General features: G+C 35.3%; 1 protein-coding gene across 1 annotated transcript in view; it reads left to right on the top strand.

Annotated features, from left to right (window-relative positions):
• Window positions 1–17,642, top strand: part of LOC150098108 (band 4.1-like protein 4) — a 637,189-nt gene that overhangs the window by 482,653 nt on the left and 136,894 nt on the right. Inside the window, exons 21-22 of the mRNA XM_090406685.1 lie at window positions 9,649–9,714; window positions 17,384–17,452. Coding sequence (XP_090262811.1) covers window positions 9,649–9,714; window positions 17,384–17,452 — 135 coding nt within the window. The remainder of the gene's footprint in view (window positions 1–9,648; window positions 9,715–17,383; window positions 17,453–17,642) is intronic.

The following is a 17,642-nucleotide window of genomic DNA, read 5'->3' as shown; positions in this document are numbered from 1 at the left end:
GAGACATGATGTTAACTTATTTAAGAACTCTATAATATTGACAGAAAAGAAATTTCTTGATACATGACTTTGATAGAGAGAGAATTGGAGCCCCTCCCTTGGAAGTTGTGTAAGAATGTGGTAAAGCTGTGCAGACTAGATTTGGAGAGTGGTGAATGAATAGAATGTATTCAGAATTAGTTGTGAGTGCCCTGAGTTACTGTGGGTCTCCTACAATGAGTCTTGTAATTTCATGGAGATATCCATATAATATAATTATAAATAATAATATTGCAGTAACCTTCCTCTTTTCAGATTTTTGCATTACAGTTTTTACATTTGACCATTACATTTCTGCATTAGTGAAAAATCTGAAAAATAGATGCTATCTGCTACGATATAAAGTGATAAGAGAAGTTATAGTGCATTGCCTTGATGAAAGAGCACTTTTTTGTGTGCCAATCTTGACCATTTTTTCTTCAATTCTTCTTTTAAACAGTCCAACAATGATGCATAATAGACTCCTGTTATTGTGTTATCCTTTTCTAAATAGTCTATCATGATAATTCCTTGAGAATCCCAAAAAAAAGTGGCCATCACCTTCCCAGCTGAAAAAATGGTCTTCGCTTTTTTTTGTGCTCTTTTACCACTCATTGTCCACTGTTTTGACTGCTGCTTGGACTCAGATGTGTAGTGGTGGATCCAAGTTTTGCCTGCAGTCATGAATTGACGCAAAAAAAAATCCTGCGAATTGCAATTAAACATCACCAAATACTGCGTCAAAATGTCTTTCACATACATTTTTGATCGATAGTCAATAATCACGGCACCCATTGCACACACACACAGCTTTTTCATGTGCAATTTTTCATGCTGGATATTATACACCCTTTCAGTTGAGATGCCTTCAATCTCAACAATCTCACTCACTTTCACTTGGCAGTTTTCCATAACGATACCATGAATTTTGCCAATCATTTCCTTCGTGGTGATCTCAGTCTGGCTTCGGGAGCACACTTCATCTTCAATGAACTTACAACCACATTTAAACTCATTTATCCGAAACTAAATAGTCTTTAATACTGATGCAAAGTCCCCATGAACTGAATGTAACTCGACTTTGATCCTTGCAGCCATCCACTTCTTCAAATAAAAGCCATTTTATCACTGCATGAAACTCGTTTTTCTCCATTTTTATGAAAAATGTGAAACAATCATTCTAAATGTTTGCTAAACAAGAACTACGCATCGCACGTGGCTAAAATTTTGTCAGGGGGTCATGAAAAAGATGATATATTTCGACAGTGGTATGAATGGATGAATTGTGCTGCCATTTATTGCACATTTACCAAACTTTTCAAACAACCCTCATATTTGTTAATATAACAATCTTAATCTTAAAACGTCTACTCTAAAAAAAAAAAAAAAAGACAATAACTGAGAGATAATTAACAAAAACAGAACATGACAGAGGAGACTGATATTTACACAGGTTTGATCTAGCATCATAAATTTGTCAATGACTGATAACCACTTTGCCATTAGTGAATGCAGATGATAGGAAGCTGATAGCAGTGGAGGAAATAGTTCAGTTAGTTAGTAATTAGTTTGCTGTATCATTCATGTGGAGATAATATATTGTCAGAACTGATGAGAGAGCAATGGGAGATGAAGTGGAGCTTCTAAAAATATCAGAAAATCTCAAAATTAATGTGGCAGTGAGATAATGTGGGGTATTACTGAACATGTGAAGGGATGTACTGAAGAATAGAAAATGTTTATGACCCAGTTGTTTAAGTCTTAATGCAGGTAAGGTCCAGGAAATGCAAAGTGGATACGGGAAAATAGCTCTGTCACATAGAATCTAAGACAGAAATAGTGAATTATAGATCAGTTAGTATTGCTGGAGAAATGGTTAAAGTTTTGGAGAAGTCGGTGTCCATATATTCAGGAATGAATGGATAGAAGTATAGCATTCTGTGAGGGATGATGATTTTTTAGTGAAAGGAGAAGAGATTGCTTTAATAATTTACTCATAATGAGAGTTAAGTAAATAAGGAATGCTCTTTAATAAATTGAAGATACTCTGTACTGAAATTATATAGAATGTTCCTAAAAGTTCTAATGAACTTTCTTGTTTGCTATTCTTTCAACAACAGTAATCACTGTGGGTTGCTCAGAGCAGTCAAAAATATGATTTTTTTCATTATTCATTCTTGACAATTTTATAACATACATCTTATCCTAAATAGAGATAGTTTTATGACTAAAACAATTCATAGAATTGTTTTAGTCATAAAACAAGACGATAGAACAAAGGAATTTATTAGGCATTACATAAATAAGTTACACTAACTAGTGTCACCACCTAAAATAGGACTGGTAGCTTCTTCAGGGTTAGGCACATCAAAACAAATATAATACATAGATATTATTATTCACCCTCCATGGAGTCGGCAGAATCATCGTGGGAGGTTCATTCAATTGACAACATATATATCATATAGAATCTTACAATCCTTAACACTTCTTGCATTAACAACACATTCTGGTAATGCTCTCCATTCACTGACAATTCTCCAAGTAAAAAATCTACTCCCCCCCCTCTTCATCACACTTTTATATAACTGCCAGAGATGACCTCTGGTTTCCTCCCCTCTCACCTTTTACTCTTTTTATAATCCCTCTCTGGATTAATCTGATAAAATCCTCTCACTAACTTAAATGTCTCTATCATATCACCTCTCTTCCTCCTATCCACTAAACTCTGCAATCCACATTTCTTCAACCTCTCTCTCCTTAGCTAGCATTCCAAAGTCTCAACATTGTCTTAGTTACTCATCTCTGGGCCCTCTCCAATGTCCCCACATCACATTGAAAACCGACAAGATCAGAGCACAATAGTCCAAGTGTGATCTGACCAGTGCCTTATACACAACTGCTTCGTTATCCTACATGTTCGAGTACTTCTAGCAGCACTATGATGTGTAACCTTTGCAACAATAGCAATATGCCCTCAATACTTCAGTCTACTGTCAACCATCCCTCCCAAATCTCTAATCTTATCCATTTCCTGCTGCAGTACAGCACCATTGATATAGAACAAAGCCTTATATTTCTGCACTCCAAAATACAACACCTTGCACTTATTAATATTAAAACTACAACCCCACTCCTTTGTCCAAGTAAAAGGTTTATTCAAATCTTCCAGAAGGGAATTAACATCAGCAGTGCTAATTATAATTCTTCCCAACTTTGTATCATCAGCAAAACAACTGAAGATCCCCAATGAGTCCACATGATATATCGTTTGCAAACAAGTTAAACAGCAGGGGCCCAACAACAGAACCCTAGGGCATACCACTGGTTACCCTTCTTTTTTGAGACACTGGTCCATCATACACAACCTGATGGTATCGTTCAGAAAGCCAATCCCTGATCCATCTAACCAATATACTACCTACTCACATCCTCTTAGCTGGTACACCAACTTATCACATAGTAATCTATCAAACACTTTTGCAAAGTCCAAGAATATCACTGTATATGATTCTCCCTTATCTAACGCACTTGTCACCTTATCATAAAATGCAAGAAAATTACTAAAACAGGACCTATCCTTTACAAATCCATGCTGACCATCATAAAGAATGCTATGTCCATCAACACAATCTTGTATTCTATTCCATACCAATCTCTACAACACCTTGAACCATACCTGCAGTTATACAGACTGGCCTATAGTTCGAGACTTCTGTCTTAAAATCATGCTTGTGGAGTGGTACTATTTTGCCTTCTTTCCATTCCTTAGGAACCCTACCCACTGCAAGACTTTCATTAAATAACCAGGTCAAGGGCATAGCCAACAGTGGTGCAAATTCCTTAAGAATATGTGCTATATATCATCCATTCCAATTGCCTCATTAACATCTAACCCAACCAACATCTGATACACCTCCAATTCTTTCACTTCCAATTCTCATCATACTTGCTTCTCTTCTATATATTGCACAGCATCATTTACACCAGTATGATGTATGCTGATAAAGTGCTTGTTCCGTAATTCCACTATATCATGCTTGTGTAATTCCACTATATCATGCCACTATATCCCTTGCATCTGTTATTCTGCTGTAATGACTATCCAAAAGTGTTAATCTGTCATAATTGTTCTTTCTTGCTTGCCATATAGTGGAAAAATTCCCTTGAGTTAACTTTAGACTGACCAGCCAATCTCCTCTCATACTGTACCTTTTATTTCTTTACCATGCTTGCCACCTATTTAGCCTGCACTTTATACTCTTCATGGATCTGATCACTACCAACTGTTTTGTACCTCCTTCATAGCATTTTCTTTTCCAACACAGCTTGCTTGATTGCACTGTTGATCCACTTCTCTATTCAATTGCTCAACCCTTGGTATGCAGTTATACATTGCTTGTGTCAGATACTGCCTTATGAATTTCCATGCACGATCAGTATCTTTTCTGCTCCGCTCATATACTCAATGTACTGATGCTAACGGATTACAGAGCTTCTCATAATCAACTGCTTTATACTTCCATTTTTGGCTGTAACCTTTTCTTGTTTTACCACTTTCCCAAACAAGTACCTCATGATCACTCTCAACAACTAGTGGCAGTGTCAACACCTCATTAACAACTACATCTTCTGACGTTATCACCAAATTCAAAACATTAAAGCCTCTAGTTGCGTCAATCATGTGCTGCTTAAGATACTTATCTCTCAAAAATTCAACAAACTCACTCTCTTTGTTTTCATACACAATGTCCTCCTTCATTCTATATTAATGTAATTAAAGTCTCCCATCAACATCACCTTCTTTCTACATGCCAACCAATTTGCCTAAATATTTCACAATCAGTATTCTCTACATTACCTGGCATATTAACAGCATCCTATCAGATAAACTAGCCTATTAATTTCAACTTCACACCACACAGATTCAAAATCTGTGCATGCACTATCAACTTCCACACTTTGCAGACACAATTCCTCTGCAATCATTAACAGCAATCCTCCCCACTCCTCTTTCACATTTCTATCCTTCCAGAAAATTGTCCCACTAATTCTATTCCTGACATCACATCCTCCTCCTCCTCCTCAGACAACCAAGTGCCACTTATTCCAATTACCTTTGGGCATACTGACCCAATCAATGCAACAAACTCAGCTCTCTTGTATCGAATACTTGTTATATTTTTTTTAAATAACGAAACCTGTGGTGAGATCATAATTAAAAGAAACACACATATTAACCACAGTAAAAATTATTTAATTGTAAATATTTCATCCTAAGTATCTTAGGACATCATCAGTACAGTAGTGAATGACATCATCATTAAATCTGTAGAGTGAATGACATCATCATTCACTCTACAGATTTACAAATTTAACCCCCTTTACCTCTGCAGCCCTACTACACAGACCAAATTTAAACCGCAACGATGTTCTTACTATCCCTAAAGTATGGGAAATTGTCATACAAAATTGTGTAAAATAATTATTATTATTTATTTATTTATTTATTTTTATTTTTTATTTTTTACTTCTGTAACACTTTACGCACGTTTAATGAGATTCTATTGTAATCATGCGCCCTAACTGTATGTTATTCCTATTATTGTTTTAAACTACTGTACTGATGATGTCCTAAGATACTTAGGATGAAATATTTACAATTAATAATTTTCACTGTGGTTGATATGTGTGTTTCTTTTAACTTATTATATTTGTGCATACACATAACCATCCCTGTGTTTGAGGCCATTCTACCAGTGCCAACATTCTCGATTCTAGCTGCTATACCACACACCCCCTATCTTCAGTCTGACCACTGCTATTTCCCTTATCCGGACTCTGATTTCCATTGCTACCTTTCTCATCCTCACCTTTATGCATTCCATCACCTTGTGCTGCTGCAATCACATCTTCAACCTCATATCAGTCTTCCCCCTGTCATACAATCTGTTTAATTGTGCTGTCCTGCTTCACAAATAAACTTTGACCATTTACTATATTAACTTCTTGACTCTATGCTTTCTCAGAAAACAATACTTTCTAAATGTCCAACACCAAACCCATTCATATGTAATCCATCAGGTTTAAACCATTCCAACTTTCCTTCAAATTCACTCTACAGATTTTATAAATTTAACCCCCTTTACCTCACACAACTCAGCCATCTTACTATTCATTATTTCTGCCATCCTTCTCAATTCAGTGTTGTCATATCTGGGCAACATGCCTACGACTTTTCCAACAACACTATTCTTCTTTACCTACCACAACAACTTCCTCAAGTCTCTATCAACATTCTTTTTTCTCCCCAACTAAGTCATTTGTGCCCATGACTACCACTAATTTTGATGGCCTGATACTTGACAATGTACTTGATAATTGTGAATTATCAAGTATGTTGTGAATTCCTTAAATTAATTAATAATCATGTACAATCAATGTTTAAGCCTTTCTACGAGAATTACTATCATCCACGGAGATTCCATCGCACGCAAGGCTCGCCGATACGGTAAAATGAAGCTGAAGTTATCAAGACAACTGAATCATCTGACCTTCCTAAAACACTGCCGGGAAAATCAGATAATCCCAAATTGTGTGAAATTTAAGCACCGTTTCTTTTCACAAAAGGCTCTCCAAATTTATAACCGCTCCAGCTATGCTCTGCTACGAGAACAAATTGCTGCCACGCACGTTCTCCTAACTGATGCAAACAAAGCTATTCGGGTGCTTGAAGAAGAGCTTTCCAACACGTTAAATCATGAGCTTTGGTCAATTTTATATGACGTCTTGTGCACTGCAGCAGATAAAAAATTTGAGAAAATACGGGGTCGACATATCAAGAAATTTGAGAAATTAAAAAAGAACTCGACCTCTGAACCAAACTTCCAACCAACACTGTTGTCAACCTTTCTTCAGTTACATTGAAGCCTGCAGCACTCATCGCTCTTTCATGTGGCCCCTACTTCGCCATTGCTCCCAGAAAAATACTGGCAGAAGATATGATCCAGATTGAACGCGGGATCTGCCACCTTCCAAACCACATCGCCAACAATATTAGATTGGATGTAGCTTGTGTTCTCACCAAAGCAAGACCACCAAAAACCAACATATCCAATAGTGAATATAAAGCTCTGCATGAAATGAAGAAAAACAAAGAAATAGTAATCACCAAGGCAGATAAGGGAAATGCCACCGTAGTACTCAACCAAACAGACTCACAGTTAAGCTTAATGCTCTATTATTAGATCGGGCTACTTACCTCCCTATTGAATACAATCCCACCAACTCACAAATCAGAAAACTCCATAGGCTCCTTAAGAAGGTCACTTTTTGACCTGTAGAAGTTACTAACAAATTAAAACCATTTTCTCTATGCCCCCTCGTATATATGGACTCCCAAAAATACATAAAGAAAATGTGCCATTACATCCCATAGTGGATGGCATTTGATTCCCCCACATACAAATTAGCCAAACGTTTGGCCAAAGCACTCACACACACACACACACACTATACTGGCAGCACACCATCACACACAAAAAAACTCAGTCCACTTCAAATCCAGCATAGAAAACCTTACACTCCAACATACTGACATAATAGTCAGTTTTGATGTCTCCTCCTTATTCACAAATGTCCTACTCAAGGAAACCTTAGAGCTAATCTAAGCTAAATTTCCTCCTGATATCTCAGCCCTATTTCAGTTCATAATGAACTCAGGCTATTTTGTTTGGCAGGGAAAATTCTACAAACAAATAGGTGGGACAGCCATGTGTTCATCACCCTCCCCACCCTTGGCTAATTTCTTTATGGAAACTTTTGAAGAGAAAGCCTTAAACTCTTCCCCACAAAAAACACCCATATGGCTTCGCTATGTGGATGATGTGTTCGCTATTTGGCCACATGGCTCTGATACACTCCTCTCCTTCTTAACACACTTAAATAACCAACACCCCAGAATCACGTTCTCCCTGGAAAAAGAGGAAAACAACAACCTCCCTTTCTAAACACACTAGTCACCTGCCAGCCTGATGGAACCTTGGTTTTTTTCAGTTTATAAGAAAACCCACCCATACAGGCAGATACATTCACCAACAACCCCCCCCCCCACAACAATATGGAGTTATTAAGACACTACACAACAGGGCTAAACTAATCCTTGACACTTTCTCAGCCAATGGCTACCCCCCCCCCAAAAAAAATCCAAAAAATATTGAAACCAGTAAACCACAATTCTCCTCCCCCCCCCCTTCACAACAAGGATTACTCTAAATCCATCACCATTCCCTACATCCGAGGCACCTCGGAAAAAATTACCAAAATCTTAAAAAACATGACGACCGCTTGTTACAGACCTTATAGAAAATTTGCATCCCTTATCTGCTCCACTAAAGACCAACCACTTCCTCTAGACCTACCTGGTGTATACCAGGTCCCTTGCAGCTGTAAGCTGTCCTACTTTGGCCAAACAGGCAGGACAGCGAATATCAGGATTTCAGAACACAAGGAGTACGTCCGTTTTCACCAGTATAGCCACTCTGGTCTTGCAGACCATGCTCTGTATACACGCCACAGAATATGGTGGAAGAAAGCCACAATAATACACCTTAGCAAGTTCAAATTGGAAAGATTTTTCATGGAATCAGCCTCAGCCCTAAGAAACATGCCAAACCTCAACAAATTTGGTTGCATGAGACTGCCCCAAATTTGGGAGACGTACATCAGGAGACCTTCAGCACAATGGCCAAGAATACCTACATAGCCCGCTAGGGGGCACCATCAGGACTTTTAGGAGAAACAGTAGCTTCCTTGCTTCATCCTCATTTACTGTGTGTAGTGTCTGCATGCCCGTGTCTTTATTTTAAGTTCCTTTGAAGATGGCAATGTTACATTGCCGAAATATTGGAAATATATTTTAAAGTTTAATTAATTTATATTCTAGTGTACGTTGTGAATTCCTTAAGTTAATTAATAATCATGTATAATCAACGTATAAGCCTTTCTACGAGAATGTCTTATATAGAAAATAACTTTTATTCCTGACTTCTGAAGGGATCTGTTACAGTCATCTATAACCACTAACAAATTTCTTTGTGTTATATACATTTACATGAAAGTTTATAAATGTATTTTGCATATTACTGTGGACGGGTAAAGCGATAATTATCTGGAAACTTTGCTGTAGACACCAAACATAGAACTTTTTTTTATGCTATCCTTAAAAAACATTCAAAATGTTCATGCCACAGTGGAATTTGTATCTACAACCCTGTACTTAGAGAGTGGAGGTGCTATCCATTTTACTAACCAGGCCAACAAAGCACCTCCACTCTCCAAGCAAGGGGCTGTAGATACATATCACACTGTGGCATTACATTTTGAATGTTTTTAAGGGTAGCACGAAAAAAAGTTTTTGTTTTACTTGGATATAAATTTCAGTTGTCATCATGAATAACATTTCTGCAAAAAAAAAAAGTATACAATTTTTAATCCATTATATTTTTAGATAATAATAAAACTGGAAAAAAATTATTTTACTGCATATTTCCATAGAAATCTATTAATATATCTATTTAGAAGTAAAGCAGAATTATTCAAAGAGTTGACAATGGCATTTGTATTTTTCAGATATATGAATTCTGGCCTAGAAACAGAATCAGAAATTAATTACAATCACAGAAGAAAGACAAGAAGGTAAAAACTACTGTTATGATGTTAATTGTTACTGAAACATTCTAATTCTTCTGAGATTTTGACATTTGAAATTAATCAAAAAATATAAAATCACATACACATGATGATAGTTTGAGAATTTATAGCACTTGAATTAAGTTACAAGGTACCTTTATTGCAATCGTTTCATACTGAAAAATCTCAACCAAAAAAATGCTGAAAATCCTCTACAAGTTGTATTTTATAGTAGATATATAAAATTTTATGCTATGTTGATTGCTTACTCTTTTATTTTAAATTAATGAAGTCAACATGATAATCATATCAGAGAGAGAGGTGTTAGTGAGAGACATCGAAGTCCTTGTTCTTTTGTGTAATGAGAATGAATTGACTTATTAGTAAGGGTAGCTGCACCTAATGTTTACAATGATTAACTGCCTAAAATCATCTACTCTGGAAAGAATTCTATTGTGATTGGATGACCATTCATTTCTCCTTTATCTGCAGAAAATTTAGTCTATGTCCTAACTGCTTTTAGATCAATATATTGTAGCAGTGGCATAGCTAGAGCTTTTGTCACCCGGGGCGGTCCCTGAGTTTGCCGCCCCTCTCAATACACCCAAAAATACTACAAAACGATGTATAGGGAAATAAATTAAATGCTATGTTTATTTTTGAAGTAAAACCTTAATTTCAACATTCTAAAATGTTATTTTCCTGCCTTTCTGTTAGCAAAATCGTCGATGACATTGGCGAAGTCTATTTCATAATAATGTAGGTAATTCTTAATCAATTTTATTTAGAAAAACTCCTCTCGCAACTAGCAACACTTACAGCAATTGTGAGGAAAATCGCAGTAGTATTACAATATTTGGAACTGAGGTCTCTAGACTGTATTTTAGAATTAACTGCAAAAGTTCAAAAAGTTTGAAAGTACTGCCTGGGGCGGACTGCCCCTCCACCCCTCCCTAGCTACGCCTCTGTGTTGGTCCTTTTATTATAAGTTTATAAAAGTATTTCGAATGTTGTAGACAGTAATAAAATTTTCTAAGGAGAATAAAGAACTGTATAATTTACATTAAAAAAAAGTCTATATTGAAAAGCAAAAATCTTCAAACTTATATGTTATAATAGATTTAACGGTATTGATATAAACACAGATGGATAAGAAAATAAATATTTATTAACTTAAAAGCTAATATTTTGCTGGTATTAGAGCATGCAACACAAGTTTGTTACAAATGCAAGGCAACCACAATCCGGTGTAACAGTGGGGCTAGCATAAGTAATTGCAGCGTGCAACACAAGACTTAAAGTCCTAATAGGGCACCATCTAGGTTAAAAAAAAAAAAAAAAAAATAGTTCAAAATTTGAAATAGTAGTCCAAATAATAGTCTTAGAAAGTTTGAAAAAAATGAAATAAAATAAAAGTAATAAGTATTAATTTGGTGTTAGGATGACTGTCTCCCAAATCTTTGGTAGATTTATACAGCCATACTTGTTAAGATTTGGAGTATGTTTTAAGGCTTCTGTTGATTCCAGGAACAAGCTCTCTGACTTGTAGAAGCTTCTGTGCATTACTTTTGTTTTTTTCAATTGATCCTGTGTGCTGGGGTATCCAAAGCATGGTCTGCCAGACCCGACTTGCCATGACGAAAGTGTCGGATATATTTTTTGTGTTCACTGAGGTGGATGTCCACAGTTCTTCCTGTTTGTTTGTAGTAGGCTTTATGGCAAGAACAGGGCACTTCATAGACTCCTGGATGTGATAAAGGAGTGCATTTGTCCTTAGGTGAACGGATGAGAGTTGCTAATTTCACATAAGGTTTAAATACAGTGCGCAGTTGGTGTTTGTTAAGCACCCTAGATATCTTTTCAGATGTGCCTTTAATGTATGGGATGGTGATAGTTTTCTTGTAGGCTTCTGTGTTGTATGCTTCTACAAGTCAGAGGTTGTTCCTGGAATCAACAGAAACCTTAAAACATACCCCAAACCTTAACAAGTATGGCTGTATAAATCTACCAAAGATTTGGGAGACAGTCATCCTAAGACCAAATTAATACTTATTACTTTTATTTTATTTTATTGTTTTCAAACTTTCTAAGACTATTATTTGGACTACTATTTCAAAACTTTGAACTACTTTTTTTTTTTTTTTTAACCTAGAACCTGGTGCACTATTAGGACTTTAGTCTTGTGTTGCACACTGCAATTACTTATACTAGCCCCACTGTTACACCGGATTGTGGTTGTCTTGCATTTGTAACAAACTTGTGTTGCATGCTCTGAAGATGCAGGATATAATGCCAGCAAAATATTAGCTTTTAAGTTAATAAATAGTTTATTTTCTTATCCATCTGTGTTCATATCAATACCGTTAAATCTATTACAACATGTCTAATGAACACATAAGCCTATCCACGCCTTCAAACCTATAATTCAAAGCATTTTGAGTGTTTCCAGAGCAAAATTGCCAGCTGCTAGAGGCCTCAACATATGTAGTAATTGATAAAGAGCTCTAGAAAAGATGTGCTATTTTGTGTAATAATTGGTGATATTGCTTGCATTGTAGTATAATATTGTTTATTTTTTAAGGCTTAGTGTAACTGCATGATTATTGGGCTTTCTGAATTTGTTGCTTACTACTTTTACTGAATTTTTGAATCTTACTTTGAATGGAACATGATGGCAGTATGAATGAGATCTGTGTGCTGTACAGCATGAAGATTAAATGCTATTAACTATGTTGACTTTTCAAAATGGTTCAATGTCAAAAGTACAATGTTCAAAGTACAACATGTATGCATGGCAAAATGTGAAAGATGTATTTGTGGAGAGACTAAACAGGAAATGAGAGAATGATGTATGAATTTATAGAAAGTTTGATATTTTGTTAGACTAAGAGTAATCAGTGAATACGAAACACTGAATAATGAAAGTGTAAATGTGAGCGCAAAAGACTGTGAATAATGGAGCAAAAGCTAGGGAGACTGATGAAGTGAAAGAATGTAAGAATGAAGAAAAGAAAGTAAGTGATGTGAAAGAGAAAGGAAGTAGGAATGAGGAAATGGAAGAAAGGTATGGCAGAACAAGAGGGAGTGAGACAATGGGAGTGACTGAGAGTGAATTTACTGAAATGCAAGAGTTGAAGATAGTTGTTCAAAATGAAAAATATAATGAGGAACATGCAAAGTGATATTAGACAGTTAGTGGCAAGAAGTGCAAGTTAGGATGTTAACAATGGATTTTTTTAAAAAAAGCAGTACAAACTATACGGTGGTATAAAAGGAACACCATGATGCAGATAATGACATGTAATAATAAAAAAGAGGGTTATTAATGTCTTATAAGAATAAGATTTTCCCAGATTTGGTAAGGAGAGGCACTTGTTTTTTATTCACATTAGGATGATAAAGCAGGACTTTGGTGCTCTTCTTAAATAAACATTCGAAATGAAGCAGCATCAATGGAGTAAGCATTTTATACCAGAAGATTCTGTGGTCAGTTGAGTCTGGTTCAAGGTTATATAGTGACTAGTCAGTGTATTTAATGCTCATAAGAAAATAAAGAGTGTGCATGTTGAATGCCATGTTAATTGACTGGTGAAATGAAACGATGAGAATGGAAGTTTGTTGCCCAATGTTTCAGCATAAAAATTTTCCTCAACATTATGACTGGGAACAAAAGTTGAGTCCCTCGTTATCACCTCAAAATAAATATTCTGACTATGGAATATCACTGCCTTAACTTACTGAGGGACAAAAAAGCCAGAACTAACTTTCTGCTGGAAAGCACTGACTCTTTTGGGACAGAAAAGTGTCATTCACCAGGACTGTATTATAAAAAGGACAACAGCGTTTTTAATTGTTTAATATTTTAATAATTTTAATTGTTTTATTGCATTCTTTTTTGTAATTTTTATACAAGGACAAAGGACAAATTAGGGGCAGGTGGAGTGCTTCTGATGATAGCAGGGAATTCATACCACATAAGGTGGACATGAAAGCAGGAAATAGCGGTATTCATTTTGAGGCATTGTGGTATAAGGCAAAGGTTAACAGGAAGAGGTATTTAGTTGGATGCTGCTATAGGTCAGGGATGGGGAGCAAGACGATGAAGAAATGCATAAGCAACTTTGGTTAATGATCAAGGAAAAGGTGATTATTATGGGTGATTTTAATTATGGCAGTATAGATTAGAATGAAGAAGTACCATTTGTGAATAAGAAAAATAAATTTCTTGAGATACAACTATCTTATGTAAAGGAGGGAATGTGAGGATCGAGAGTTTTAGATCTGATCATCTCATCAGCGGATGTAATTATAATTAGGGTTTTGCACTTTGTGAGGATGACATTTGGATTCTGCCGAGCCGTATGAAGACTTCTGTAAGGAAAGGATACGTGAAATTAAAAGGCTGGTAATTATGACAAGCTGATGATTATGAAAATCTTCGATTTTCCATGGTGATTAAAGAGATGTAATGGCATAGGTATTTAATGGGATTCTCACAGTATTAATTGGGTTTTTTTTTTCATTGAACTGTTTGGAAAATTAATCACATCATTATTTAAAAAATTAGGAGGTTAAATCAAGTATAATATAAAACGTTAGACAAAAATCATAATGCAGTTTGAAAAGTTCATTGAAGGTGTTTGTTGATTTAATACATAGTTGAAGAAACACAGGACTATGATTGAAAAGCATGAAAATAAACAGAAAAAAGGTAGCCTATTTTGATATGCTGTAAAATTGGCCAGTTCTAGGTAATCCCACGAAGTTCCATAACCTTTTAATATATCAGGTTACTTGTTAAGAAATCATTGATTTTGCATTATGAATAATCCACAAGTTCTGGTGCATTATGATTGAACCATATAATACCTAATTTGAGTTGTTTTTTTTTCTGTATCCTGGAGTCATAGGATACTATCTTACACAGTTAGAATTTTTCAATATTGCCAGGAGAATAATCTTTTAGCATTGATTTTTCATATTTACTCTCCATTAAAATTAACCTATACAGATAGGTTAATTTTAATCATGTCTAACTTCTAAAAGAAAGGAATTCTTTATGTGCTATTTCTTGTGAAACATGAACACCATGTAAAAATTTAAAATTTGGTGAAAATTGGAGATGGAATTATATGCCTCTGGAGCACAGATTTATCTTCACTATTATATCTATGAGGAACATTCTCAAAAGTAATGCCTACATTTACACTGTACACTTGAAGTATAAGTGACCTTGAAACATGTCTAGTCCTTGTTTTGTTGTTTCATCCTCCTGTTTAATTTACTAGATAGTGTTGTAAGATTGAAGTTGCATTTCTCATGAGCAGTGGATGATTCCCTTAAACTTTGACAAAGTGTGTGTGCAGTAATCAAATTTTTAACACATGAAAATGTGATTGTTATTGAAATAACAATCACATTTTCAGCAATGATACTTAAATATCATTGCTGAAGCAATGATATTTAAGTATTGCATGTTACTAGGCATGCAGAACAAGAAACATTGAAGGTGGAGTTGATATTAATTGATTGATCATGAAATGGGTGAAAATTGCAAGTGTTGATTGCTGATTTCTATAAGCAGAATGCTGAGCAATTTAATTAAAGAAAAGTAGTGAAAAAAGTCAGAGATAAACAATAAAAACAGTTGATTAAAAGGAATCAACTAAGTCATTACAGAATTGGGCTACAATAAAGAGTGTGCATGTTGAATGCCATGTTAATTGACTGGTGAAATGAAAAGATGAGAATGGAAGTTTGTTGCCCAATGTTTCAGCATAAAAATTTCCTTCAACATTATGACTGGGAACAAAAGTTGAGTCCCTCGTTATCACCTCAAAATAAATATTCTGACTATGGAATATCACTGCCTTAACTTACTGAGGGACAAAAAAGCCAGAACGAACTTTCTGATGGGAAGCACTGACTCTTTTGGGACAGAAAAGTGTCATTCACCAGGACTGTATTATAAAAAGGACAACAGCGTATTCATGAAGCTGTGTGAAAACATTGAGAAAGTTAAAACAATGAATTACAAGAGTTCATGCAAAGAACAGCTATTGCTTTTGCTTTATGTCTATATTAATAGAACACATAATGTGTGCTTCTCTCCCTCAAGCTTACAACAAGAACTTCTCACTATCAAAACATTAATGGAATTTAATGGTTACAACTCTAATTCAAATCCAGCAGATAATTGACTCCTATGTTCCAACACCTCAGGATTCTTCAACAGACTGCAGGGTTCCAATCCCTTATATTTCTGGCATCTCTGAATTGATTGATGGAATTTTGAAGAAGTATCATCTCATTCCCACATACCTTATTTTTTGGACTATAAGATGCACCTTTTTACGTAGAGTTGGGGTTGCATTGTTTGGTCCGAAGGTAGGTGATACCAGGTAAGTCTTGGATTCCCATGTTTCGATGCGAGTCAAACATGTGTCTCACCGCATATGTGGGAATCACCTATTTACATACAAAAACTCTACTGCCATCAATAGTAGTTAGTGGGCAAGCGTATGCGGTTTTGAATGGACAAGACAATTATTAAGTCTTTTAAAAAATGTGGCATAAGTAACATGATGGATGATACTGAAGATGACTTAGGTTTTGAAGAGAGTGATAACAATAGTTCAGACAATAATACGAAACATGACAGTAACGAGATGAGTGAAGATGAACTGAATGCTGCTGGTACAAGTTATGCTAATAATAAATGAAATTTAAGTTTTGCAAATATTTTTATATAATATATTTTTTCTAATAAAATTGTCTCATAAATTTGGGGTGCATCTTATAGTCCGGTACATGTTATCATCCGAAAAATACTCTATTTTACTATCAACAAAATTTCTCATTAGCTAGCATTTACCAGATATCTTGTGAATGTAATCTAACATACTTACACAGACAGGCCGTTCTGTGGAAAAAAGAATTAATGAACATCAGTATTATATCGAATACATGAAATCTCAAAAGTTGGTTTGGCACAACATAGATTATTGACACTAAACACAGTATCCAGTGGGATGCATGTCGTCTTCTCCATAGAAGGGTTTAAATATGAACGCCTTTTCAAAGAAAGTTGCAATGCCCTTTTACATCAGTGAAATCTGAATCGGAATGATTGTCGCTCTCTCTCTCTTCCAAACGTTTGGGAGATTCTTATCTTATGTAACCATCAAAAATAGTTTTTAATAATATTATTTATATTAATTTCTAGCACACAGCAACTGTTTTTAATTAGAAAACCACTGACTGCTGTACATACCTTGTATTTCTGTTTCTTTAATTTGCTTGTTTCTACACACTGATGTACTGTTATTTTCAGTACGAAATATCTGTACTTTCATTTCATTAAAGTTAATTACTGTGGTTATCGTGTAATTTATTGTTTATAGTCATGCTACAGGTACCTTTAAAGATTAGTACTAGCAGTCAGTTGACATGCAAGGGGCAGTTAATTAAAGGGTCATTATTTTGAAGGTCAGATAAATGTTCGATTGTTCAGTTGCAGTCATCATACTTGCTAACCTATTCAAAGATTTGTTAACTGATGATCTAGTTATTTGATCATTAGCTAATTTATAACTCACTGTATTAGATCAGTGTATCAATATACAAATGTACAAAATAAGCTGAATTTTTCTAATTGTTTTTTTTTTTTAATAAGGCACAGGTCAAGATCCCGATCTCCAGACAGCAAAACTTCACTACCAGATGAGTTAAAAAAACATATAGAGTAAGTCTTATTAATTGATAAGATTATTATTATCTGACCTCCATGAAGTCAGACACTCATTGTGGGAGGTACACACTATTGCACACAATGCTCATCCAACCATGCCTTAAACTGATTCAATCTGTCTACATTCACACACACACACACACACACACACACACACACACACACACACACACACACACACACA

The sequence above is a fragment of the Typopeltis vanoorti genome, chromosome 16, assembly GCF_054136105.1.
Source record: "Typopeltis vanoorti isolate ZY-2024b chromosome 16, IOZ_Tvanoo_1.0, whole genome shotgun sequence".
In the NCBI taxonomy this organism is placed as follows: Eukaryota; Metazoa; Arthropoda; class Arachnida; order Uropygi; family Thelyphonidae; genus Typopeltis; species Typopeltis vanoorti.
This window is presented reverse-complemented; position numbering and strand designations above follow the sequence as displayed.